Source organism: Phaethon lepturus, unplaced genomic scaffold, assembly GCF_000687285.1.
Source record: "Phaethon lepturus isolate BGI_N335 unplaced genomic scaffold, ASM68728v1 scaffold16625, whole genome shotgun sequence".
Classification (NCBI taxonomy): domain Eukaryota; kingdom Metazoa; phylum Chordata; class Aves; order Phaethontiformes; family Phaethontidae; genus Phaethon; species Phaethon lepturus.
Window position 1 is genome coordinate 43302 of NW_010538538.1, and position 27830 is coordinate 71131.

At 46.0% G+C, this 27830-nt stretch overlaps 1 protein-coding gene across 1 annotated transcript in view; it reads right to left on the reverse strand.

Annotated features, from left to right (window-relative positions):
* CFDP1 (craniofacial development protein 1) overlaps positions 1–27504 on the reverse strand; it is a gene marked incomplete at its 5' end in the record, with an annotated part of 65243 nt that extends 37739 nt beyond the window's left edge. The window contains 3 exons of the mRNA XM_010286858.1: positions 8882–8986; positions 25321–25439; positions 27270–27504. Of these exons, the coding sequence (XP_010285160.1) occupies positions 8882–8986; positions 25321–25439; positions 27270–27504 (459 nt within the window). The remainder of the gene's footprint in view (positions 1–8881; positions 8987–25320; positions 25440–27269) is intronic.
* Between the last annotated feature and the right edge of the window lie 326 nt (positions 27505–27830).

The following is a 27830-nucleotide window of genomic DNA, read 5'->3' on the forward strand; positions in this document are numbered from 1 at the left end:
TTGCTGTGCATCATCCAAAGTCTATGGCAAAGCCAAGGACATCCCCGCATACCAGTCTCCAGAGAGTCAGAGATACCGCATATACCAGCTGCTTCCTCAGCCATGCTGCAATGGGAAATCTGCAGGTCACAGATGAAGAGGCAGGCATGCTGCATACCAGCCATAGTGTAAGGAAACAGCACAACCACACTGGAAAACGACTCTTTCAGTGCTCTCCCAAGAAAGTTTAATAATCTCATCTTTCACACGCTTAATGCCTCTGCTAGTTTTTTTGCAGAGCTTCCCTGCGTGAGCTGTGCTGGCAGGGACGCAGCTCCAGAGGAGTCAGGAAGGTTAGCTTGCCTCTAGCAGCCTGGAAAGGGGGTAGGGGCAGATGAAGCCTTCGGCTGAATTCCCACCGGCTTTGCATTATGAAAGCACGAGCTGCGATCAGCCAGCCTTTGCAGGTTCTCTTTAACCCCCTCCTTGCTGCCAAACAAGCATCTCAACCTACCTCCTAACAGCATACATATACGGGTGACGCACAGCATACGCACACTCAACCACAAGGCCAAACAGGGAAGCACCTAAATAACAGCTATTTGCTTGCTTTCCACAAGTATTTTCCAAAAGGTGCAAGTTTCCTCTGCACTTGCAATTCATGGCTGCTGCAAGCCGGCCTGCTGCTTAAAGGAAAAAAAAAAAAAAAGGGACTAGTGCTACAATCCAACTCTGCACATGCCCAGGACTTGTTACTTCAAGAATTGCCATCATTGTTCTCAAGCCAGGCAGTCGGGCGATGAACAGGCGTCTGTATTGTCCACTGGCTGCCTGGAGGCTTATAGCAACAGCACTGAAGTATGAGTTCCTGAAAGGGTTTCAAAACTGCCACACAAGGTCCAATCAAACTCATATCCATAATTATTTCCTGATAGTTGATAGTAGATGCTATGAGAAGATAGGGCACAAAATGCATCTTCCCCTGGGATTCCCAGAAAAAGCAGCAGTCCGCAACAGAAACTTCAAATAAATCTGTTCACTCCCTGCCTCAGTGGGTACAAGAGCATCTCACGCATGTCCTCGCACACCCAGAGGGGACGTCCGCTGCCAACGCGACACCAGTTATCTGCCTCTGCAGAGGGTCCCCTCGGTACAGCAACTGCCCCAAGGACCGCGCTTGCTCTGAAGAGCGTGGGCTCCAGGGCAAAGCTGACTGGGCTGTAACCCAACACATCAGGAAGGCTTTGAAATTCCTTGGATAGGGAAATAAAGTACTCCATGGCTTGGCAGACCAGATTAGAGCACCCTGGAGAGCTTGAGACAGTCTGGAGCTTGTTTAAGATGCCCTTTAAGCTCAGTCTGTGCACCAGTTCACTCAAGGCTCAGGGTTTCAGGCAGGTATGAGTAAGGGGTGTGCAAGAACTGGCGGGGCTCTGCCACCTCCACACCAGGACAGCAATAGCTGAAGTGAACCCCAGCCATGCTAACCATCCTCACAGCCAGAAACCAGCAGAGGAAATCCCCACAGCCGGGGAAGACACTTGTTCAGCCGCTCTCAGGCTTTTTCTGGAAACAAACAAAAGAGCAGTTGCAGAGACTGCTGCCAATCGACGAGGTTGGAGCTCTGAAGAGAGACCACATGCCCTTTGAGAGCTCAGAGTAACACCAACATCTCCTTTAAGACAGGAAGGGAAACAGCCAGCAATTTAGTTGGTAACTAACCCTAATTGTTTGACTTCACATCTTGATACCAAGCCAGCCAGCCTGGGCATGCCCAAACCTAAGCCTAGTCCTGCACGAGCCTGACAACCTAGCATGCAGATCAAAGTTTTGGCTAACAAATGTGCTGGAAAGTATTGGTGTGCTAATTTTCCATGAATGAGGCCACCAATATCTGATTTTTCCATGAATGAAGCCACTAGTATGTGAAAAGTCTGGGGCAACAGGACTGCCTGAAAGAAGGGAGCATCGCTCTGCTCTGACTGCTACTCCAGCCTTACTTAGCTGGTTCATATTTTAGGAAGAATGATTCAGATGAACTTGTTCCTCGATGTGAGAAAAAGGGAGGAACACGAGTGTGGGAAAGCAAGAAGATGTAACACAAGCATCTGGTATGGGGGAGACACTCAAGGGACATGGTACAGCTCAGTTAAAATGCAAGTAAGCACTATAAAAGCAAAATAAGGTCAGAGTGGAAACAAATCTTCTTCGTAGACATACCCACAAGCCATGGCACAGCTGGGAACAGGAGCTCTTAGCACCCACCTCCAATCCCAGGCTTTAACCATAAAGCAAGGCTGCCCCTCTCACTCCAACCAGACCGAGTCTAACATGGGAAGATACAGGGGTTTCCCTTTGCAACCTTGCAAGGAGCCTGGAGTAAAAATACAGCTGGCTTTGTTCCCCATTAGCAGTTAATTTCCTCAATCATTTTCACAGGGGGAGAAAGAGAAATGCTCATGATCTAAGAGATGAAAGCAAATGAAAATAAGCCCCATAAAACCTGTACTGCCCTAAGGCAAAACTGCCCCACAACTTTCATTGGGGAATTATCAAAGGCCTCAGACTGGTGGGGGGTTGTTTGTATTTTATAAGACAGATACTTTAGAGAGTATAAGTCCTCAAATAGCTGAGATTCCATTCTGATGAACCTCCAACGAGACTAGAAAAAGAAACAGCTGATCCCAGTTAGGTCAGCCCAGGGATCCAGCTTAGCCACATCAAGACATAGGACTGAAGCAAGGCACAGAGCTGTACAGGCACTGCTAAACTTCTTTCCAGTAAGATGTCACTGCCCCAAGCAAACACAGCCACACGCGTGCTAGCATGGCTGCAGGAAAGTGCAGAATGGAGCTAAAAAATCTCATTCATTTCTATTGCAAAATAGAGGCTGGGGTAGAAGTCAGTGACTCATTTGGCCTCAGAACAAGAAAGGATTGCTCCCAAGAGGCTAGTTTAAAAGAAGGATGTTTAGCGCACGTTTTGCTTGGAGTCTGGGAGAGTAGGTATGAAACTTCCCACACTTGGAGCTCTGTTTCTTATCAGAAAAGGCTTAACATGAGCGCAAGAGCAAGAACTGCTTGGAGAAGGGGCAAAGACCCAAAACGGCAGAGCTCTCCCACCCACACTTAAGCAGCATGGGTGACTGCAGCCTTGGAAAAGCCTATCTGCAGGTAGTGGTCAGCTGCCTAGCATAGGATCCAACGGCAGCACAGCCACAGCTCGCAGCTTGGACAGCCCGGCTTCCTTTGCTTCTCAGTTGGGCTGTGAAGCCCACGCGGGTGCCCTTGCTGCTGCCGAACCTGCGCCAGCTGGCTATCAGCATCCTCCCCTCTGCAAGGGGGTCTGATTTCATGTGACACTGGAAGCCTCAGTCCATGCTGGCTTCAAGAGCAGATGTTCAGAGGGTAAGGTTGTTTGGCATGCTTTACAAGTGTGCAGCAATCAGCATCTTATTGATGCTTACTGATGGAAACCCTTCTCTTCAATACTGAACCAGCCATTATTTTTCCTAATGACAAACCTCTCTGTCCCCGCACATACAAACACCTTTCCACACCAATCCCCATGGGGTAATTAATTTCAGTCCACCTAGCAAATAAAACCAAGATACTAAAAAAAAAAAATCACCCAGCCTCATTACCACATTGATTCAAGGAGTGGATACACATAAACCAGTAGACAGACACTAACAATGAATAATTAAAACAAAAATAAAAATAACAAAGGATCTAAGACCTGAAGAGAAATTATTCACTTGGAACAGCTACCACCACATGCAATCTTTAACAACTAAAGTGTATGAATAGGAAATAAGTAAAACTAGCTCTAGGGCACATGAATATTGCCCCTGGCTGGTTCACCTTGTGCATAGAAAAATGTCATGTACTACTCACATCCAGACATTTGGCTATGGTGCAAGGGGCTGAATCTTTCCGTCTGGGAGAACAGCACTCTCTGGAGCACAGTAAGGGAAGCGCAGGAGAAGGCGGAGGAGAGCCTTGAAATCGCTAGCAAGAACAGAGCTATTCAATTGCTTAAGTCACTACTGCAAAAAACCACACTTCCAGCTCCCCCAAAGGTCTTGATTACTTGCTTTATTTGCATCCTTGTTCAACCCATACAAGCAAAATGTGCAAGAGTTTTAGCTAAATAACCACTTGCAGTTGATGCTTAGCTGAAATTGGACTGTAAATTCCTGCTTTCTGCAGAAAAAAAGCCCATGGGATTGGTGTGAAATGAAGTTGCTCCCTGGAGGCATGTGAGTGCTACAGCACTTGCTCTAGACCACCTGAGGTTTACAGAAGCTGTGAGTCAGTGCCTGTCTCATCAGTGTCCACTTAAGATCTCAAGTAACCAGTTTTGGTCATGCTAGCAAATGGATCCAATTAGTTTCAGCCAACTCACACAGAAAGCATCTTTTGCAAGAAAAAGCTTTGGATGCAAAGCAGCTCGTAGGAGTAGCCAGGCTGGAGGAGGTGGTTAGCTTAGAAATTACAGTCACAGGTCAGGATGCTGCAAACAGGCTCCCAGATTCTCCCCACCATCCATACCCTCCCACAAAGACTGCCACCGTCCCACCTCCTCCACATTGAAGATGGGAGAGAAGCCATGGACAGATGTTTTCCTGCTGGAGTCCCTCTACTCCAACATTAGCATGCAGCAGAGTAAATCCCTTCTAAAAGCAAAGGCCTGAATTCAGCTTTTCACACCATTTAATGGTCAGTCCACATGAACTGCTCTACTGTAGACTAGGTGAAGAAAGCATCCATGATGGAACAGGCTAGTTTGTCTTGCTTTCTTTGTTCAGAGCAAGTATGCGTCTCTGGGTCAGAGCTTTCTTGCAGTATCTCTTCCTGCTGGGTCTTGCACTGAGGTCCAAACTGTCGCAGACTAAATTCAGCCCCGGGGGTCAGAAAACACTGCACCTCCTGAACTCCGTGGGAGTGGTGCCTGCTTGCTTCAAAGGCAAGTTTTACCCTGTGTTTATGCCAGCCTAGAAGGCATGAAAAGGCCTAGGAGGTCACAAATGCACCACTGTAATTTCAGGCAGGATCAAACAGAAAAGCAACAGCTGGGCTGAATGAGCAAGTCCGTGTTTAATTACAAATGGTTTTGGTAATAAGCAAAGGCAAGAACAAAGCCAGTCAAACACCTCCCTTTTTCTTCCTGGCTCCTGTTCAGGCCATGTAGAAACAACTGCCTAGAGGAGAATCTCAACTAACATCCACCAACTACATTTTTTTCATTTTCCGAACTGCTACGGCAGCACTGTTCCCTAAGCAATGCTGCTGCGCTTTGACAAGTGTCAAGGACCGAGGGGCAGATCGCAGCCGCTCCCGCTGAAGGGCTCGGGTCTGTGCAAGTATTTCCCAGCCTGTAGCTCAACCCCCGCTGTGCCGCTGTGTCTCAGATCACACATGCACAAGTACATGCACACAATCATTCTGCAGTAAGCTGCGCAGATGATTTCATTTGCTTTAACATCCTCTGAATATGAAATGGTAGTTGCAAAATAGGATTACTAGCGCAGAGGATGATGGACCCAGCTCACAGGTCCTGCCTGGCCTGGGGAGGGGGCAGAAAGCAGCTCTTAGCACACCAAGGATGCCCACAGAGCTGACTGACCTCTCCAATCAGGTCATGCCAGGAGCTACTCTTGCTGCCCCCAGAAGTCCCTGGAACAGTGGTAAGGATGGGCAATGAGCCCTAAAACACACAGACAAACTTACCAGGGTGCATGGAGGGCTTTTTTTGAATGCCAGAAGCCTTCCACCAATTTTTTCTGACAACAAATGAGAAGGGATCTGTGGATCCCCTCATCACATCTCATACGTCTGACAGCATCAGTGAGAGCCTAACATAACCCAAGAGCACAACAGAAACACAGCTGGAACACAGTATCAACCCCAAGCCCCTCCAACAAACCAACTGCTGACAGACCACTGCCTAGCTGGGTGTCACAGCAGGGACAGGATGGGAATAATGGGAAGGCTGGGAAACCTTCACATCCCTGGGAACTAAGGGCTTCTGACCTTTCTAGCAAACCCCACTGAGAACTGGGTGGGTTGTTTTGTACTCCTGGCTTTAATTACAGCCAAGTGTTTAAGTTATTCTTCAACCACCCCCATGTCCCTCACAAGCACAAATCTAGCTTTTTATAGCACATCCGGTATGTATGTTAAACACATTCAGGAAATGCACTTTCAGCCCCAACCATCCCTTCCCCTGGACCACTTAGGCTGCAAGGGTTTGTAACATGGAGATGTGGAACCGGATGTTTGGTTTTGTGACCACTGCTTTCCTGGATTACTTCTGTCTGTTTAGAGAAGGGAAATTAAATAAATGCAGGGTAGGCCTGCTGCATCCAGAAATAATGCAAGTTGCTTGCAAGGTGAAGAAAGAAAAGCCAGATGGAGAGGTTGCTCTTAGGTGCTCGAAATCCATGCATGCATAGCAAGGCTTTTTTTTTTTTTTTTTTTTTAAAGCTGACAAAAGCTCCTGAGGGCTGACAATGGCTCACAACACAGTGGGTGTCCACAGGCATGTCTAGAATCCTGAATCACATGTTTGTCAGTGCCTTCTAGTGGTCCTGATCCAGACCAGGGCTCTCCTGTAATACACAAGGGAGAAATGCACCCTCTCCTCTAAAACTTATATTTTAAGTAGCCAAAGGGCCCCAGCAAAGAACCATCAGGCTACGCCAGGCTCCATCAGTACCCAAGTGCTGCTCTGGCACGTCACCAAGGCATGTGGCTCTTTGCTCCAGAGGAGCGAGGCTTGGACAATAGCTTGGCTCCAAGTCTAAAGCATGACCTTTGTCATTTTCTTAATATAAGGGACTCGCCTCTGGCTTTAAGGAACACCGCAAGCTTGTTAGTAATTTTCTCACCTGAAAATACCCTGGCTGACTTCCCAGCTGGAAGCACCCTCCTAAGCCCAAAGGCAAATGTGTGTGCTGGCAGTCGCAGGGATCAGTCCGAGACACTATCTGAAGGCAGAAAGCTCCCTGGGGCACTCACAGACCAGAGGGCATACGCTGGCCAGGCTGCCCCAGGCAGCCTCCTGCTAAACTCTCAAGAGCGCTGGGCTGTGGCATACATTGATCAAAAACATTGCTGCTGTAGTATCACTGCACAAAACCAGTATATTCTGAAGCAGGCTGCAAAAGGGAAGGCACATGAGGCTGCACTGCATCGGGGTTTGCTGCTCTGAAGGAAGACCAGATGTACAAGCCTAGGGTATTCTTCCCCTCCCTTCCCTACAGCCAGGCCACTTCATATTCTGGGCGAGCAACTGTCCGTAGGACATCACACATCAGCAAGTTGAATGATGACCTAATTAAGCTGCTTCCAAAATAATCAACACTGGGGGGAAGTTAAAGGAGTCCTTGAAGTCATTATTTCTTATATTGATTTTTATTCCATTTTTTCCATATTTGATGTGGATTCTTCATTTCAGATATCTGCAGCATTAATTCAAACTGGGCTCTGGCTATCTCTCCTGAGGGATCAGAGCTCCAGCACAAGCAGCTGTGCACCTTGGTAATGACTGGGCTGTGCAGGCCCACTGGCCATCCACTTCCTCCCCTGGGCCAGGAAGATACAGAAGGAAACACGGATTTCAGCAGAGCAGAAAAGTGAGCAGCCTGTGGGGCTTTCCCCGTGGGCTACCAAACCTGTCTGCACTCAGAGCAGCAGGGCATTTGCTGGGGGAACTGGAAAGCAGGTCTGGAGACATGGGACCACCAGCAGTGTGCATGGCAAGGAGCTGCCCTAGCTTCAGCTGCCACCCAAACCCCCTCTGTGGCTGCCCAGATTGAACAAAGAATGCCAGTCCAACTCAAGGCAAGTTTTTCCAGCACAAAACCTGGTACACAACACTTAGGTTACGATTACTGACCTCTGCAGGGACAAACCCTTGTGCAGCGTGAACAGCAGCAACAAGACTATGCTCGTCTCTGCATTCATTCATCTTGGGGAACAGCAGCTGTCAAGAGTCACACACACACACACACACTATGCTTTCACTACCCTGATCTAACTACAAGCTATGCAACACTTAGCTGGAAAAATGAGTGACAATCCAGCTGCAGCAACTGAACAACAGCCTATCTTGGGGAAAGGCAGCCTTAACTCACACTACGGAATTGCTCTTCAGCAGATGGGAAGGACAATGTATTTATTTGATGGGTATTGTTTTTATGTGACCAAATCATAGGTGGCTTATGTCTTTCAAATATAAATGCAAATGACCAACTTAAATAAAAATCATTTTTGGAACACAGAAGCATCTCCTCTATTCCCGAGAAGCTCATCAAAAGCCACACAGAGTGGCATGTCAGATGCACAAGGGACCTGACCTCTTTGTATCTTTGACAAGTATTACAATAATCTCAGAATTAGGTGTTAGAGCTTGAATAGAAAGTGACAAATCCACAACAAAATGTCACTAGAGAACATCAGAGGCAAAAGCATCTCTCCTTCAAATGCTCCCCCAGAGTTTATAAGAAGCCACAGCCCAGTCTGTCATGGCTTTTTATGGTCCCAAGAACCACCTTTCAAAGGAACTGCAGGCAATCTCAGGCATGTTCCTTGGCTACCTGCAGTTTCATTAAGCTGCTCAAGATGTTCAAAACAGTATTTCCTCACTAGGATGAATGATTAATGACGATTTAGAAATTCGAGCCTGAACCTACGAAGTGAGTCACTAGGACTCATGTGTTGCTTCCCCCGCTTCCCTCCTCCCCAAATCATCACACCCTTCCAGGCCTAGTCTTGCTCCCACTGAAATCCTGCAGAAAACAAATACCCATTAGTTTAAATACCACAGAGCCTGTATTATCAGCTCGAGTGCTGTCTTTCTCACTGAGGGTCCATACCAAAGCGGAGAAACCACATACCCAGAGACTGTCGGGAGGGAAGCTGGAGCTGCTGACTGCCATTTCTCTTGCTGCTTCAAAAAAGATTTCGCTTCTTTTGAGGTCGAGTCCACTTCTTTAGTCACTCTGTTGGAAGAAGAGACACAAACCAGAAGGTAAGGAAGAGCTGTATTCAAAACAGCAAAAACAAAGATCCTGCAAAGAAACACAGAAAACAGGTACAAAAGTCCCCACACCACCTGCACAGAGGTTACATCTCCATCATCTGCAAGCTGGAGAAGAGAACATGCATCCTAACATTTCATACCAGGGACAAACCCTCTATATTCATGGCAGAAAAAAGGAAGAGTCGCTAATTAGAGCTGGGGGAGCAGGGGACTTTTTTTTCTTCAAATGAAGAGGAATGCTTATTCATTCAAACAGACCTGTCTTAGTAGCAGCTACTAAGTGCTCTGCTTAGGTCACTGGGAGCAATTCCAGGCTCTTAACCGGGCTCTTGATTTCCTCATTTGTTGGTCAGTGAGGCAGGTCTTCTGCCACAGCTGTTCTGCCACCCACATCTTGCAGCTCACGACACACAGGCTTGGCAATACCTGCGACCCAAACCAGAGCATAGAAACTAGCTCCGAGGGTGTGGAACAGGAGAGAAAGCTCTGACAAGGCAGAATGCAGAAGCTTGCTCTCATTTTCTAGTTAATTTTTATTTGGGGCCCTGAGGGCACAAAATATTGAACTTCAGAAAATTATAAATCAATACAGCATCTACAGCAGGGAATGAATTACAAACATGAGAAGGAATCTCTAGAAAACCACTCAGTAATTAATTGTTAGAAAACCCCAGCTACTTTAGCCCCCTCATTTACAACGACCTGCCTCCAGCAACATGCTTTTCACACTCTCAGTAATTCTTAATGAGGTTGCCCCGGTTTGCCGAGCTAACAATTTTGCTCCCTTGGAGCACAAGCCTGTGAGCCTCTCCGGGGCCCTGCAGCTCTGTGGGCACAGAAGCAGCCTGACCCACAGCTTGGCCAGCCCAGAAGGCACGGTCCTCCATCCCACTCTCCTGCAGTCTGGGCTTCGGGCCGCATCTGCTGCCAGCGAGGGTGGGCAGGGTCATCCTCAGCCTAGAGCACGTGCCGGTGAGAGGCTGAACGCCTCATCGGTGAGAAGATCTGCCCTGGTTACAAGCCAGGCTAATTGCTGCTTGCCTCCTATCCACCAACCTGACCCTGCAACTCCCATGGAGAAACTGGCTGATGGACATGGAGAACCCTGAGGATCTGCAAACCCCAGCTGGGTTACTGGCGAGGAAAGTGCTGTGGAGTTATTCGTTAAGACTCGAGGCATCGATGCCCTGAAATCCTGCTTGCACACAACCAGTGCGCACACATCCCTGTCCTGACAGTGAATCAGCGTCTAAAGAAGCAGTTAGGGAAGAGAAACTGTTCTTCCTCCTTCCCCCCAGACTGCAAATACAGTGGAAAAGGCACATTCAGAAATAAGGATGAATTCCTGTGCCGTACACCTCCTGCTCAGCCTTGTCCTGCCAGAGCAGGAGATTAACTCCATTTCCCCTGCTGCATTGTTAAATGCCTTTCAAACTCGTGGCAGTCATGCGGATAGAGACAAATCCCACGTTAACGAATATTTAGAAGTGTTTGCTGATCAGACTGGAAAGGAGTGGGGTGGGAAAAGGGGAAAAGCAGTTCAGGAAGAAACAAAAACCTTACTACGGCAACATCACAATTTAGGGCATCCCAAACACACCACCCAGTCATAGCCCTGGGCAAGGACGGTCACATCATGCAGCAGCCATACGCCAAAGGTTACTCTTTGCAACCTCATTCTGTATCCATGAATTTCCTGCGACAGAATAAACTTGGTGTCTTCACCTAGTGATTAGCCAGAGCTCCCCACAGAGTCCTGCCGAGCCACGAGTGCCGGGTTCATCTTCATACAATCACACAGCCTATTTATTTTCAAATGCAGTGTCCAAAGAACCATCTCTGTCCACTGCCCAGCTGGGGAGCGGCACTGTTTCTCATGCACTCTGCAGCACTGGCTCCCAGCATGGCTCCCCTCCTGCTGTCACCCCTGGTGCGCAGGAGGCACGCGAGCCATCGTGAGAAACCTCAGGCAGACCCCAAGCACGCAGGAGTTTCAGAGGCGTAGCACAGTAACCACATGCCCTGGAAAAAAAAAAAACAAAACAAACCCTCTGCGCTGGCCTCAACACAGCCACAGGACCCACTCCTGCATTAGATCCCAACTGTTAAACCCTGTGCATTTCTGGGACTTGAAGAGTGCAGGACCAAGAGGAGGCAGGGGTTGGGAAAGGAAGCAGAAGTCACAGAAAGCATGCCTGCTTGTTGCACTACAAGATGACAGCTCAGTTCAGCTCCCACAAACCTACAGGAATCCAGCAATTAAACAGCTTACAGGATCTGGACACGCACGATGGGCAGCAGGTCTTCAAAGCCTGTAGCAGAGCTAGGATCTAAACATAGAGCCCCTTGGTGCTAACCTCACGACTACCTTCCATCTCCTCCAACCCAGAGACAAAACTGAATGATGTCCGTCCCACCAGCTGAGGTATAGGAAGGCACGAAGCTAAGATGCACATGAAAAATGGCTCCAGGGATTGGGCAACCTGCAGTCTAACAGACTTAACATGCTGTTGGTTGGACCGGCGCTACAAGCCACAGCTCTGGAAGCCGGAAGATGGTCAATCCCAGAAAGGGTGAGAAAGGAGAAACCTCTACCTGCTGTGGTCCCTCAACATGATTGTGTGGGGAGGGTCTGGCTGGCACAGCCCTTCAACGACAGTCAGTTCAGCAGCAAAGAAGTCACTTTGCTATCCAGGGGCACAAGACAGGTTGCTACCAACGGATTACTTAGGCTTTGATACTTGCTTCCTCCACCACCTCAGGGTACCAGCAGCAATGGCTAGGCACAGTATGTAACACTGCTGAAGATTTTTTGCCCCCTCTGGCCTGCCAGCCGCTGCTCAAGAGTGTATTTTGAAGTTGTCTGCTGCAGCAACAGAGCCACAAAGCTGCACACAACCTGTTCCACCAGAACTGCCCAGCTGGTATGCATCAGAAACGTAATTAAAAGTGACCTTTCAAGGCAATTCCATCACAAGACCCACTGATTGCCTCAAACTGAAACAAAAGCAGCTCTGAGGCAGGCTGCTGCTGGGCTGGTGCCAGCAGCAACTCCTGCACCACTCCAACAGGAATGACAAAAGAAAGAATATTAAGGGCTTTACAAGGTATTAATTCAAGTTACACACATGTCAACCTTTCCCAGATCCCAGAAGGAAAAAAAAAATCCTCTGGTCTGCATTATTATGGCAGACAATAGCTCTCCATGTAGAAACCAAAACACTTCTTGTTCTTCATGGGGAGAAATGGGAGCCATTAATCCAGCTGGAAGAAATCACAGTCATTACTAAGGAAAATTACAAGACCTTTCATTTTTAAATACTTGATAAATAACTATTTGCCTGACTGTTTACTGGGCTGCTATTCACACATTGTAATCCAGGAATAAACATGAAAATAAGTATATTGTCAGCAATAAAACAAGTAGCTAGTGTCTCGCCCACTCACAGACCCTGTAATTCACACACAAAACCACTCACTCTCATCACTTTCCTGTAAAGATTTCATTATACTGCTGTGCTATTAAATTGCATAAGACGACTTCCAAAAGACAGAACAGTTATTAATTTTTTTGACCGTGCTAGAGCCTGGTAGCACAGATGATGCTACTGTACAAGGTGCTATGCAACTGTAAAATAGAAACGTCTTCCATATTATGAAGTTATAAGGAAAACATGCTAGAAACTAGATCACTAAGTGCCTCTAATACTTATAGGTGTCCTCCTTAGGACTCTTCATCTCTGAACCAAGCTCAAAGTGGCACCCAAGCATTTAAGCATACCCCCCCAGCCTGCTGTTTTAGTGCCCAGCTGTGAGTACGTTACTTCCATCTTCCACTGAAGAATTTTTCACCCTTCCCTTTACATTTACTAACTGAAATGCTGCAACCTACGTGCATGGAAAAGGCCCCAGTTATGTATGCTGGGCACCAAACTACATGGAGACAACCAACATGCTCTCACAGGGTGTCTCAGAAGTTGTTCTACAGAGGCCTTACAGTACAGAACTGTAGCATCCTAATACAAGAACAAGTGTTTGAGCTGCTCCCTGTAGTCCCCTTAGCCATATAAGCAGCTAAGAGGAAGAAGGAACACAGGCTAAAATGAGCACTACATTCACACAGCTCCAGCTAATCTGTGAAAGGGCCTTAAAACTGAATTTTCATGCTGCAATTCAGTAGCAAAGTCTAATACACCAGCTTTTCTACTGTGTTCTGGTCTTTACACCAGGTATAGAGTTACAAGGTGTGACGAGGAGGCTCCCAATCCATCACATCATCCCACTCCTGCTACCATGGCACAGCACAACACCCACACCCCAGGATTCGCCCCAGTGCAGTGGTCAGGTGCCTCTACTCCAGCACAGCTGCATCCAGTTCTGTTGGCAAGAAACAGATCTAGCATAAGGGATGCCTAGGAAGCAGTGTGTCAGGAAAGTGCCCAGCTCAGCAGCGAGCGGCAAGGTGCCCTGCAAGGCCTTACAGAAGCACATCAGCAGAACCACATCCTTGCAAGGAGGGGAAAGGAGGCAGGGTCTCAGAGGCAGGATAGAGGAAGCTGGGAAAGACAAACAGCCACATCAAGAAGGCTTGCTTCTGTCCATAGTCTGCTGTGTAATAACAACCTTATGCATCCCAAGTGCCAAAATCCCTCCAACGTACTCCCAAGTGGTTCAACACAACTGAATTCTCCTAATCAAAATGCAAGGTGCACATCAGGCTGAGAAAGCACATGTTGGTATTTGGGTATAAGGGGACTTGAAAGAGCTGAGAAGATCATTAAGATCCCTAATCCCAGCAGCACAAAGGTACCACCTCCCCCGACCTCCATGCTGAGAAAGGGAGAGCAAGAGTGGAAGCTCTAGAAAATACCAGCTCTTTACCGCTCGTACTCAGGACACACAGTCCTCACTTGGGAAACCTGCCCCAGTTTAGACCTGATACAACTACGAAACTTTCCACACAATCTTAACGCTGTTAGCTCTGGGGAATCGCAGACCTAGGGCAAGGGGAAAAATGAGGCTAATTATCCTTTGTCAATATTCCCCATCTGTGTCTAGCCTCATTAAGTAGTCGTCCAGCCTTCTGGAATGATCACTTGAGGAGCAAGCAATACTCTTCTACAGGGGTTTGTAAAAAAAAAAAAACAACACAACACAAAACCCAAAAAAACCTAATCCCTTCTGAGCCAAGAGAAGTATTTTGAATATTTTTTGGTGGACTCTTGTGCTTGAGCTGCCATGTCCCGGGTGCCTTCCACAGACAGATGCACTGTACGAGAGGCAGGTGCTCCAGCCTGCAAGATCCTGAAGCCACATGTTCAGCACATTCCAGGAGAGAATTAAGTCCTCACTCAACTGAACCTTCAGGCCACATCTGCCTGCACACTGTGTATGTATTTATTTCATGCTGGGTTACCTGGTGTAAAGCAAACAAATAGAGCTAAACTTACTATGTCCCCATCACTTTTCTAATTTCAAAGTAAAACAGTAGTTTTCACCCTCTCAGGAAAGCAACATTCTCCAAACCTTCTCTTCAAACCAGGTGGGAGAAGCTGTTCCCCAGGAAACTGAGCCTATTCCCTGAAGCAACATAGACAAGACCAGTCTGGAGTGACTGATAATTTTGTGGGCTGCCTATCTGCACAGAAGCTGCTGGGTGTTTTTTAAAAAGAAACAAATCTGATCAGAGCTCTCCTGGAGTCAGGCAAGGGCCAAGCTCCTCACAGCAGGTGTGTGCTGCTATCCAAGCAGTCAGCCCAGGCTGCATCGCTGAAAACAGGTAGAGATGAATGGTATTTTAACATCAATAATGTGTAAGAAATGCTTTTTGACGTCCACATCCTAACCACGTAATCCTTAAAGGAAATAACCAATTTTCCATCATCTCCTGTATGACAAAGACTGTGACAGATGTAAAGAAAACATATAGAGAGGGTCGTCTGAGATGCTGACCAAGCTGTCAGGCCCCTTTTGGACTTCTACTTGCTACTTCCACAAGAGGCATTCTAAATTCAAAGGGAAGTAACAGTCCAGCTACTAAGCTCCCACTGGGGCTTGCAATGGGTAGAGCACATCAAACATGGCCCTTTGGAGTAGCTGGCCCACAGCAATGGCAGAAGGCTTCACCTCCCCGTTGACTGGAGCTTTATTCACCCCAGTTTGAAGTATCTCCAAGCATCAGGTCTCTGCTTTTGGACATCCCAAAATCCCGACATGCAGTTTGCATTTCGGTCTTTGAAGCATCCCATCATTTTTATTTGTACCTCCCAAAAGGATTAAATTCAAATTACGGAACATACCTCTGGGTTGAGCAACCCAGGTGAACAGATAACAGCTGCTGTACATGTAAGTGTGACAGAACCATGACTTGCAAGTATGCCAAAAGCAAGACGGATCCCTGCAACCCCACAACTCCTGCAAAGCAGTGCGATGTTCATGTTACAGATCTCTTCTCTTGCTGAGGGAAGGAGTATCGTAGGTCTTGAGAGCCAGGGGTTCAAAATTCCCTTACAGCTATGAACACGGGACACAAAGGTTGCACAGATCACAACAGGAGCTACCACACACTACAAAGAAGCAACGCCATTGGGAAAAGGCCAGACTAAGCTTGGCTCAGTTTGTAATGTGTTAATGAGATAGTAAAGCAGCAAACAGCTTTGCCTTCCCTTCAGGCTAACACAGAAACCCTCCTGCTTCAGAATCTCTTAGCTACCAAAAAAAAAAAAAATCCATCTTGCAAGCTGCACTTTCCAACAGGGGAAACCCCAGGCCCAAGGGCTGCAAAGCAGGCTCTGCCAGCATCTCACCAGACATCAACAACACCTTTCTGAGCCTGGAGCTGTCAGGAACGAGGCAGCAGCTTGGAAGCAAGGGAGACGGGGCAAGCAGCAAAATGCTAGGACTGGATCTGAGGCTCCTGCGACAAAGGCATGAACAGAGGGACAAAAGATGCCCTTACTAATAGCAAAAGAGGCCCTACGAGACCTGAATAGGTCACTAAGCACCTCCTGTTTCCAGATTTTTAAAAGTCAGGAAATTGTCTGAGAACCAGGTACAGAAACAATGTCTCCTCCCTTACCTACTGGGGAAGGGTGGGATTTTTACTTAAGTATTTCCACACTAACTACACATAACACAGGAACACCACACTTGGAAGAACCTGAAAATGGGAGAGTGCAGTTGGTCATCAAGTTCCCAAAGCTGATGCAGTGCCCAGATCCCACAGGTTTGAAAGCCCTAGAAATGCCCAAGTTAATCTGGAAGTGAAGCCATCGTTTTGGAGATGCTTTGAGACTCCTCCCACCTTTGGAGATCCCAGCTGAGCCTTCTTTTTCATCACATTGATTATCAGCAAAAATGCACAAATGAAACCAGCACACATCAAGTATTTTCTTAAAACCTTAAAAGCATCAAGCCATATTAGAAGCATAAGATGACTTTCAGGGGGACATCTGCTCAGTCACTTTGTCATTTTCAAAAGCATGGTAACATAAAGGAAGCCTCATCTGCACATCTACTAACGAAAATCCTGAACAGGAGCTCTTCTCAAAGCACATTAAGCAGACCATAACATGATTTACTTTAGAAGTAAGTGCTCTGGCTTAGAGTTCTGGCTAGGTTTGTCACACTGTTTATGAAGTCTTAATTTCTACAGCTGACTTTCAGAAAGGCAAATTACCTAGTGAGTGAACCAGCACACAACAATATAGCTCCTGCTCACATTTAATGACCTCACCTTCAGGCCACCATCGCGCCCAGCATTGTACAATATTAGGATTCCCCAAGGAAATTTTGAAGCATCAAAGAATGGATGCACACAGACAAAAGGTTATCAAAACGTGCCCCCAAGACCCTTTCATTCTTAAGCATCTTTTGAGAGGTAACTTCTTGTCACTTAATGGCTTCCAAAAAAAAAAAACAAAACCCAAAGTTAAAATAAAAATCAATACCTGTTTTTTCAATTGGAAAAAGCCAATATAAACTGTGGATAAGAGAGGCATGCTCTGACCTCTAAGAACAACAACAGTGTAAGGACAGGAACAGGCTGCTGCATACGCTCCATTATGCCAAGATCAGCATTTTGGTGCTTGTTCATAGAAAAGCAACCAGTCACTTTTTAGACTGCCACCTCTAGACAGTGGTCACATTGATATTCCACCTAATATTGGGTGGTTTGATTCATCTTATGGTTCCAAAGCATCATCCCCAGGCTCCTACTGCTCAGATTAAATTTCTGGAAAAATCTTAAAAGCCAAGGTTTTTGCACTGTGCAAGCCTCACTGAGGAAGAGGCATGTCACTGGAAGGTAGCTAGAATACATTTCTCTAGAACCCCTTAGCCAAGGAGGACTGAGGATAAAACCCTATGAATATCTAGCATCACCAGTCATCAACACAAAACAAAAGTCAAAGGGGCTGGGCTTTGGAGCCACTTTTAAGGTGCTACTGAAATTCATGCATCTTACTTTCCCTAACACTTCCTTGCTACTGCAGTCAAAGCCATTGCAAAAAGGACACCAAAATACAATGAGTGGTTTCTTCCTCTGCCTCTATTAGTTCAGTTCATTGTCTTCCATATCTAGTCTGCAATACCTGTCCACCTCATCTGGTGGAAGCTGTGTATCACTTGCTATCCACCTGGAAAAAAGGCCCAGCTTTCCAAATTGATTCTGGTAAGGCTGACCTGCCTTCTCACTCACATGTGTGAGCAATACAGCAAAGGCTTTTGTGAAAAAAGCACATATGGAACATGTCACACATCAGCCTTGAGCTGATGTGCACCATACTACCTACAACATCAGTAAGAGATGCACATCTAAACTACTGATCTTTCTCCTGATTTTAAAAGCAACTGTCCTTCACTCAGCATTACACACAACCCCATGAGCACAAAACAAACGACCAAGATTCACACCCGGCAAGAAGTGTGAGCATGCTGCCAACCCCTTGCTATCATTCACCTGCTGAGTTTCCTGAAAAGCATCACAAGGTAAGGAGAGAGTTAATGGTACTACATATTCTCTCAGTGCTTATTAGCCTAACACGTCTGACTGAGCCATGCTGAGACCACAGAGCAAGAACACAGATGGACAATTACACATTTTTAAATTTGTTCTCTGTGCCAGCTCTAAATCCTGAGACTTGTGGGAGCAAATCCCCTGCTCTTTTTTGTCCTTCGCCTTGAAATACATTAACTCTAACAGCCTCAGCATTCTCCCCACTCCTGCTCAATGCTTTCCAGGAAGAGGTAGCAGTGGCTATTGCTCAGACAGCTATCTTAACTGTCTTCAAAGCAAAGCAATAAAACAGGAGGCAGTCTCCCAAACTCCTTGGCTTACACCACCTTTGTTTCCCAACTTTGTCACATTTGGTTTGTCTCAGTTGTCATGTAAGGAGCAGAGAGGACATCACAGCCACTGAAAAGGAAATCAGGCTGATTTCAGCAAGGACTTTTGAAAGCTCAAGCTGTTTTCAGATGTCTGATCTGCTTCTCCCGCAGCCATTTCTACCTGCTCTCTCCTGAAAAGGGTTGGGATCAAGGGGCTGAAGTTCTGGAAGAGGACAGCAGATCTGGGGTGACAAACAGTGAGCAGTCTAGGACATAGGTGCTATTCCTCTATTCAACAAGCACATAGATGAGCTAAGATTAAAAAAAAAGAGAAAACTGGTATTTCAGTAATGAGAGGCAGCATCAAGAAAACCCCAAGAAGCAGCACTATACAACTGCAGAGAACTGAATTATAATCTCAGCTCTGCTGCACACAGGTCATCACTTCTTGTTGTGTGGGAATAAATCAATTCTTAACCAGCTCTGCACAACCCTGAGTAGTTCAGACTGCATGTAGTAGCCCTGCCTGCACAATTCCCATCATCATCAGCATTCTTGTACAAAGGAGACCCACACTATTGGCTCAGAAAGGGCTTCTATTAGCACGGGCAAGCCTCCTGACAAGAACCCGCCCTCAGCCAGCTTACTTCACCTTTGCTTCTCTTGCTCAAAAGGTCATGAATTTCACCACCAAAACCCACTGATCCAACTTATGGTCCAGTTTAAGGTCCTTAAGTTCCAACTTAGGAACAATCTCCTCTGAATAATCCTTTTTTCTTGATTCCTTAAGGTAAGCTAAACACCTGTGAAGCAGCAATACAGGATGAGTAATGAGGTTTCTTCCCCAGGAGCATCCTAGATGATAACCATTTACAAGCAGTAACAGATTAAAATCAGGTTCTCTTCCACCCCAGCTTCAACTGTGGCAGATGAAATATCAACCTCAGCCAGTAAAAACCCCAGCAATTACAAACTTAAATGACTGTAGTAACCATTTGGTTAATCAGACACTTTATGTACCTCTTTAAAGCTTTGTATTTTGCTTTTAAGATGCCACAGCCGCACTGTGAACCATCATCTTCCCTAACCTAGAATACAAGCTGCCTCTCAAGTCTGCTCAGCACAGGCAGCCAGCACAACTTGCTTCCTTGCAGCACGGTGGGCACACAAATAAAAGCAGCCATACTGCAGCAGACCAGAGGCTATTCCAAGTCACAAATCCAGCCTCCTACAAGAGTCAACAGCAGGGAGCCTTTATCCAGAGATGGAGTTCATGTCTCACATATAACACATTAGCGCAGACAAATTTTTCTGACATGAGTTTGCCCGGTTCCTTCTACGAAACTGTATGAACTTTTAACTATTCATTACGTCCGGCAGCAAGTCCCATACTCAGCATGCTGCTGCTTATTGCTCACTACATGTGGCACCTGGCCCTTCCGAGTTTTAGTTGATACATGCAATGCACAAGTGAAGCTTGGATCCCCGGGTATCCTGAGCCACGAGATCCAGGAGCCCCAGTGAATCAGTGGATGTCATCAACTCCAGCATGCCTCAGTTTTCATATTCCCAAATGGGGAATAACACCACTTTAAGAAGTGCTTTGAGATACATGGACAGAAAGTTCTGTAGGAAAGCTAAGGATTTTCCCTCTTTACATCTGTAAAGCCTTCAAAGACTTCAAACACATCAGAGAGCTTTCTGATCCTTCGTATATACCTCCGGACTAAACGCCTTATTAAAACTCACCTAAAAGCAATCTAAAAAAGCAAACAATATCCGTGGAACTGGGTCATCATCTGTCCCTTGGAGCAAGAAGAGACCACCATAAGCCAGGTGATCTTCAGATCTGTGAATTAAAGCTGAGAGCTCTCCCTGCAAGAGCACTGTGCAGGGCTTGCTGCCCCACCAAACATGGGCATTCCAGCACCAAGCTTCAAAGAAACAGTAAGCTTTAATCAGGCAAACACTGAGGAATACTTTCAGAAGCAGCCTGAATTAATCAGGCACTTAAGAAGCAGATAAAGATTACTGAGCTCAACCTGAACAGATGAGCTTCAAACTCAGCAAAACCTCACACATCTGCTCAGCCTTCAAATATGAAAGTAACCAAAGAGTTCACTGGACAAACATTTACTCGTTCGTTATGCAAGATCCATGGTAAACCCCCAGCTCCCTGGCTGTAAGTGCTTCAGGTTCAGGGCCCTGTGGTCTGGCAATTTCTGACATAGCAGTAAGAACGATGCCTTCAGCACTTATCAGCTGCTTGGCAAGAGGACAACGTGCAGCGTGCAAGAAAGTACCAGCTAGATCTTTGCACTCGTTTATCCCAGCAGAAGAGAGCTCACACTGGGTCTCTCAGATCCTGAAACCTCTTCCTGAAACATTTCCACATGGATCCAGGCCCAGCATGCTGCCAGCGGCCATGCGGCTTGCATGACAGTTCCGGCTCCAGATGTGGAGAGAAGCCAAGGATTACTCATATCACAGGAACACCTGTGAGCACTGAAAGAAACAGGTTCAGAGTGTGCAAGCACAGTGAAGAAGCTCAAGAAAAAACCTCAAGGGTTAATGCAAAATCTAATCTGCAAGCCCTCTTGGGGTCAAGAGCAATTGCCTCCAGGGAGTTAGTGATTTGCCACCGACCAGAGTGATGACTAAGCAGGAAGGGACCACAGTGCAGAGGTCTGAGGCCATTGCCCAGCTTGCTGGGAGTCTTTCTGGATCCAAGACTGACACTCTTGGAGAAGACAGCCTTGTGGGAAAGCAAAGGGAGCTGTGACAGGAACGCCTTGCCAGATTTCAGGAAAAAAGCAGGGCTCTCCCCAGTGACAGATGGAGAGTGGAGCCCCATCACAGCTTCGCTTCAGCCTGGCTGCTTTGTTCACACACACGGGGACATGGCCGAGGGTCACTGCAGCAGCACAAGCCACCATTTTGCCAGCACAACACAACATTATCAGTACAGCACGGCACCTCTGCAGTACCAGGAAGGCATTCCCACCAGAAGAATAACGCGAGCGTGTAAAACTTGTGATTTAAACGACACGTTTAAACAAAGCACATATGCACAGAAATATGCAGCTTCTAGTTTTGAGTCTTTTACTTGGAATTTGCAACGTAGGAAAAAAGGTGTCGAACACAGGCTGCCCATTCCTGAAATAGCACCCAAGTCAGACACCATTACTCCTCTCAACTTCGTTTGGCCTCCCACAAGCCAAATGAAGGCAGACAGAAGAGGTTTCAAACTAAAACCTACTGCTGCTGGCATTCAATGACCTGACCCTGCTGTTCCCTCACAAGTTCTTATGCGGACTGCGACTGACACCACAGGGCTGGGCCAGCTCCACCTATGTGAGCTGCATTCTGCTGCAGTCCTGGATGGACACAAAGTCAACTTTCATGGAAGGAACACAGAACATCTGTTCTGATACACTGAGCACAGCAGCAGTTTGAAGAAAGCCAAGGGCCAAAGTAGTCTGGAGTGCCAAAGAGAAAACAAGCCTCATCATACAGCAATTACATTTTGCAACAGATAAACCCTGGCACCAGGGATGCAATTCCCTATTAATGCAACCACACGTCCTGCATCGTGAGGCAAGTTCATAAACCAGAGGCTTCAAAGGAGCTTCAGTCTCCTCTGCCAGTGAGAAATGACTTGAACTTCCATTTAGATGCTGAACTGCCTTTTGCAAATCGCTCCCACTGCCCACAATTACAGCCATTGTGTGACAGTCACCTGCTGCTCCTAATCTATTTAACACCAGGGAAGAATGAAAAGCAGACAGAAAAGTCACAATTGGAAAACACAGAAATCAGTTAGAAGATTGTTTCTAGTTCCAGGATTCAACAGCTTTGGTATTACAAGGTAATACTAAATAATGTATTTCATAAAATTAAAAGCCACTAAACTTAATCCTTTATTTTGTAATTGGTGATTTATAATACTCTGAACCTAAAGTTCAGCATTAGCAACCAATACAAGCACAGACTAATCAAAATGGACCTTAAGTGCAACAATAGCCTACAGGGGAGTTGACAGCTTAAAGAGCTAAGTCTTTCACTATTCCAGTATAGCCCTGGAGATGGAGATCTCTTGAAAGAGACTTTTGCTACTCCAGCCATGCAAGAGAGATTATACCATCTTCTTACAGGAGAAAATAAATTGTTCTGCAACGCGAGATCAGGGATAAATGATCTTCTGTTAAGAGCTTCAGTGAGCAGACTGTAGAAATTTGTGCCCTGAATCTATCAGTGTTTAAATACTGATCTAAATTCTTCTCAAGCTTTCAAAAGAGCAACACTCAGAAGTAGCCTCAAACCATTTAGAAAGGAAAGCGACAGAGACAGCGCGCTCATTTCAGTTCTTTCAGTCCAGAACACACAAAACTACCATGTGCTGTCCTTTGTAACCAACAATTTGCCAGCTGCTTCCCCAGGCAAGGAAGTCAGCCTTTGGTATTCAGAGCATTTACAGACGTCAGGGTCCTGCAAAGATAACCTCCTGCCATTCTAAAGAAAAAGCAGTCCTCTGGCCCTCACCTACTGCCATTACAGGAAAGTACCGGTAGCTGTAAGCAGTGATAACTCCCTATATCCCACCCACAGTTAACAGTGTAACGCATTTAGAGATGCAAGACGTAGCAAACACCACAAAAGCTTCAGCTTTGAATATCACAAAAATCAAGGGGGCAATAAGCATTGAAGGATTTGTCTGTTATCAAAGAGTTGAAGAAAGTAGCATGTTATGTCCGGCACCAGCAGAAAACAGTGCTCCAGACTTCACTGCAAACTTTCTGTTGCTGGATATGTAACCTGTTGATACAACGATTGCTGTAAACAAAAAATACATTAGCCTTGGTGGTTTGCAGGATTACAATCTCACTGTTGCCCAGGCCCCAGCTTCTGCCTATTTGCTCAAAAATTAGTAGAAACTTACACTGATTCCTCTGCAGCTCCCCAAGGGAAACAGTCAGTATTGAGCAGTCCAAAGGATACTAGAAAAGCAACTGGTGCAGAAAAATATGCCTTTATCTAACGTGGAAACTTTACTTGGTATAGCTATTTAAAAAACCTACAGATAAGATACTGGTGTCAAAAGCACAAACTCAGCATCTTAGGAGCCCTGAACAAGTTGTGTTCACGTAAGACAAGCCACTTTTTGAAGGCCAGAGAAAGCTTCCTCCAACTAATGTTACTAATAAAAGCAAGAGCAGCACTAGTAAAGCTAATCTGTAACCACCGCACAAAATCTAGAATGCCAGAATCAGACCATTATCTGAGTAATTCTATGCTTAAATCATAATTAGCTGGGGCTTCTTTTCATAGAGACAGAAAAACAAAAAGCTGCAAGGCAGACATTTTTACTAGCTCCCTACTTTAAAGGGTCCTACTTCACAAAAAAATGCACCAAAAAAATGTTCCTTTCCACAAGTGGAAAACTCATGTTCTGAAGTAAGCCTATAAGGCAAGCTTCCCTGTAACTCAACTCCCTCCTTTAAATTATACACTTCGATGCTCATGTTAGGACATGACACATCTACTACACACAGATGGACATGTCCAGACTCCAAAGAAGATTATGCCGATTTCATGAAAGCCCAAAGTACCAGGAACGCAGTTCTGCCATATGCCATCTGATGATACATCAGAACCCAACAAGGTCTTTGTATGACAGCCCTGCAATCCTATAGCTTCATCCATTCTCACCTAGTAGAACAACGCCTTTGAGCCAGAAAAAAAAAAACCACACCCCAACACAGGAAAAACAGGGACAAACAAGCTGGCAGTCAAGGAGGAGCATGTGCATCAGAAGACGAAATTTCTGTCTGTAGTTCTGCTACAGATTTTTATCTGTCCATGGGAAAGACTTAGCCTTTCTTTCATAGAAAGGGTATGATGAATACTCTCTCAGAAAAGCTGCAGTGGTACAGTTCTTTGCCATTTCTCCAGTGAATGAAGGGTATTCCTACAGCCTGGATTGTGCAAAGAAATAGGAAAGTCACTACTATGACTCATGGCTCTCCTCAGATTTTTCGAAGAGCTCAGGCAGCAGTGCTGACATGAAAAGCAAGAGCTACGGAAGCCCCGGAAGCCCCTGCTCTCTGCTGCCTCCTCCAGATTTAGGCAGCGTGGGTGTTATTGCTGGGAACTGCTGCCCTCTGCCGTCACACAAAATAGAGGCAAAATTCTCATCTGACGAAACGTGGTTTACAGGTACATATACTTATTTTTAAAAAAGTACACCATGGTAATAACCACAAGGGCACAGTGCATTCAGATTTCAAGTGTGTTCACCCAGGCCCGTCAGCTCTGGTTTTACACATTTATAAAATACCTGCCCCTTTTTCCAGCACGTCCTCAGAGGCATCTTGCAAGGCAAACTCAGCCTAAAGGATGATTTTACCTAGCCTATCACCTTTGTTGCAGCTGTTTCAGAGGTAAAAGCACTCAGCTATTAGTCCACTGAGCAAAACACCTCTTACTGCCTGCAGATCTTTGTAGTGGACTGTGCACACCCCCACAGAAAGTGCCAGCAAATATCCTGCCCCCAGCACCGGTCTTGGAATAGACTGAAGGAATAAAATGCATTACTGTCATCCCTGTGGGGCCATACGTGGTTCTCTCCTTCTCTCAATCTTCACAGTAGCAGTGCAGCTGGGAAGCTTTGCCAACCATTTTAAACACTGTCCAGATGGGGAAGCCTAAGTGAATTTACAGGCATGTTTTGAAGTCGAGCGGAGACTGAGGTCTACATATAAGGATACTCTGCAGCAGCCCTCAGGTAGAAAAAGCTTAGTTTCATTTTCCTTGAGGTCTGTCTATGCTCATGATCAAAAAAAAAAAAGGCATGAAGGAAAAAGGAGACGATATACCCTTCTTCACAGCACATCTCTGGCCTGCCAGCAGAAGCGTAGCACCCATTTTGCTCTGAGCCCGCAGTAGACATCACATCTGCCAGCTTACCTGACTTCCTCACCAGCAAAATCAAACACTTTGGTGATTGTCACTTTTCCTGAATCTTTTGGATTCTCAGACTCTTTTGGTTTCTCCTGAAGTTTGTTCCCACTTTTCTCTTCTTCAGCCTGTGAAACATGGGAAGGAGAAAACAAAACAATGCATTTGTGGAGCCAAGACGAACTATCACACTCCAAGGGGCCGAAGACCCAACACAGACCACAAGAAGCTCTGCAATGTAGGCTGGCTGGTCAAAGCAAGTCACCCACAGACAAGAAAAAGGAAACAACTGCCACCGCCACCAGAAGGAAATTCCCCACTTCGGTTCCAGGCTCTCATTGGAGCTCAAGGATCAAAACAGACCCAAAAAGTGAAGTGAAATTGTAATTAAACGTAGGAAGGAACGAGCAAGAATACACTGTGGTTCAAAAAGCAAACAAAAGCCTGAAGACTCCATTTTTCCAAACTAAGCACCACCAGGCCCCGGGGTGGATTACACAGAAATATGTTTATTTTTACTCAAGAATATAGAGGAACACAACCCACCAGCAGGAAAAGCAAGGCTGATCTTCACAGAGAACACTGAAGATATTAAGTTACTTGGCAATAACGTCTCTTTAATTTGAGAAGGAAATATCTGTATTAAGCAATGTGTCAACACCTCTTAATTTACTCAGTCACAACTACAGCTTTTAACAGCATACATAAAAACTCAGGCCCTATAAATTATCAAAACAAAATTCTTGCTCTAAATCAACCACACACAGCAGAGATCTTCAAGCAGACAACTTAAGTCCAAATTAAGTCCAAGTTCACAAAGAGAACAGAGGAACTGCATCTCTCTCTAAATTATTCTAGGTTATGGAGGAACTTTAAAAGACCACGAATGTTTTAGCAATCTGCCATAAAAGTAGAACTGCTCAGAAGAAAATTTTTCCTCTCTCCTTCTCTCTAATTCTACCTGTAATGATCTCAGCTGTTCAGCCAGTAACAACTGAGGTGGAAAGAAGCAGGAAGGTTCAGATAAAGGACTTTTCTTATAAAAGTCGCAAGCAAAGATGACAACTACACTCGTTCTCCAACCTTCCAACAGTTGTAGAAAGCAGCTTCACACAGTGAGGAGAACTGTACTCACCAGCCATCACTGAGTCAAGAGTCCAGCCTTTTGTTACAAAATACTTTTTTGGCTGACCGCTCAAAAAAAGACAGACAATTCTAGCAAAGGTGGTCAGTTTTGGTAACCCTCTACCACCTTCAGTGTGAAAGGTTTTTGCAAAGCAAACACATGCATTTGGTTTTATTATGAACCAAATTATTTTAAATAGCTGATCACACACAGAATTCTCTCTGCAGAAAACCTCTGAAGACAGAGAGCAAGAGCATGTTAATGGGGCTTATAAACAAAACTAGAGAAAGCTAAATTCATTCTTGGTACAAACGTCCATCCCAACATGCAGCATCTTCCAGATCCCCCTCCCTGTATGACAATGAAGGGCAAGGCACAGAGATGTCAGCACAGGTCTCTTCTGTTTCCCCTCTCACATACAGAGTCTCCCCCTTTTTTTTTTTTTGAACATCAAGAAAGGCACAAGCGTTGGAAGAGAGTTGTGCCCATGAGCATAGCTCAGAGGAAACTTCATTGTGTGCTCCTACATCACAAGGAGAATCCAGAACCCAGAAGAGAAGCCAGCAGGGCTCCGTGGGACACTTCAAGATCCTGACAAGTGGCTCCAAAAGCAGCACTGCCAGATCACAGACCTCCCCAGTTGGAAGGAAACCAGCAGCTTACAGTTTGCCCCATGATGGGGCTCCAGGCTCACAAGGTAGATGGGGAAGGGGTAAACCCAGCCTCATCCCAGCTCTGACTGACATCTAGTACCAACTTGAACCAACACTGTGTGCTGTAAAGCTTCACGCCCATCCCACAGCCCCCAGGTGAAGGACCAGGCCCCTGTTACCTTCTTAGCTTGCATCACTTGCGTGGCAGCCACCACTTTGGGTTTCTGTCCCACATCGCTAAGGAAACTGGCCCAAAGAGCATCCTCTTTCTTTTTTTCTTCTTCTTCTCTGTTTCTTTCCACCTGCTCTACATTATCCTCTTCCTCCTCTTCATTCTGCTGAGCATTTTCTTCCTCTTTCTCATCTGGCTCTAGCAAGAGACCTCCTTTTTTCCTCTTCCTGGAAGCAGATGCCCTAAAAAAAAAAAATATACCGAGGTGCTGCAAAACTATTCCAGAGCTGAACTGTAAGCACGGGTCGAGCAACACGGTATTTCATGTTCTTACTAAGACATTCTACCTGGGAGGTTTCCCCTAATCTCAGGAGTGAAACTACTTAATTAAAAGATTGTGTTGTTCAGAAAACACAGGGAGACTGAAGCAGGCAGTCCCCTGGACTGGCACATGTGTGTGTATCTGTAAGTATATAACGGACTCTGGGATATTGCAGGAACCATGAGGGGAGAACTTGGGCAAGATAGGAACCAATTTTAATAAACTGTATCTATGCGGCACCAAGAA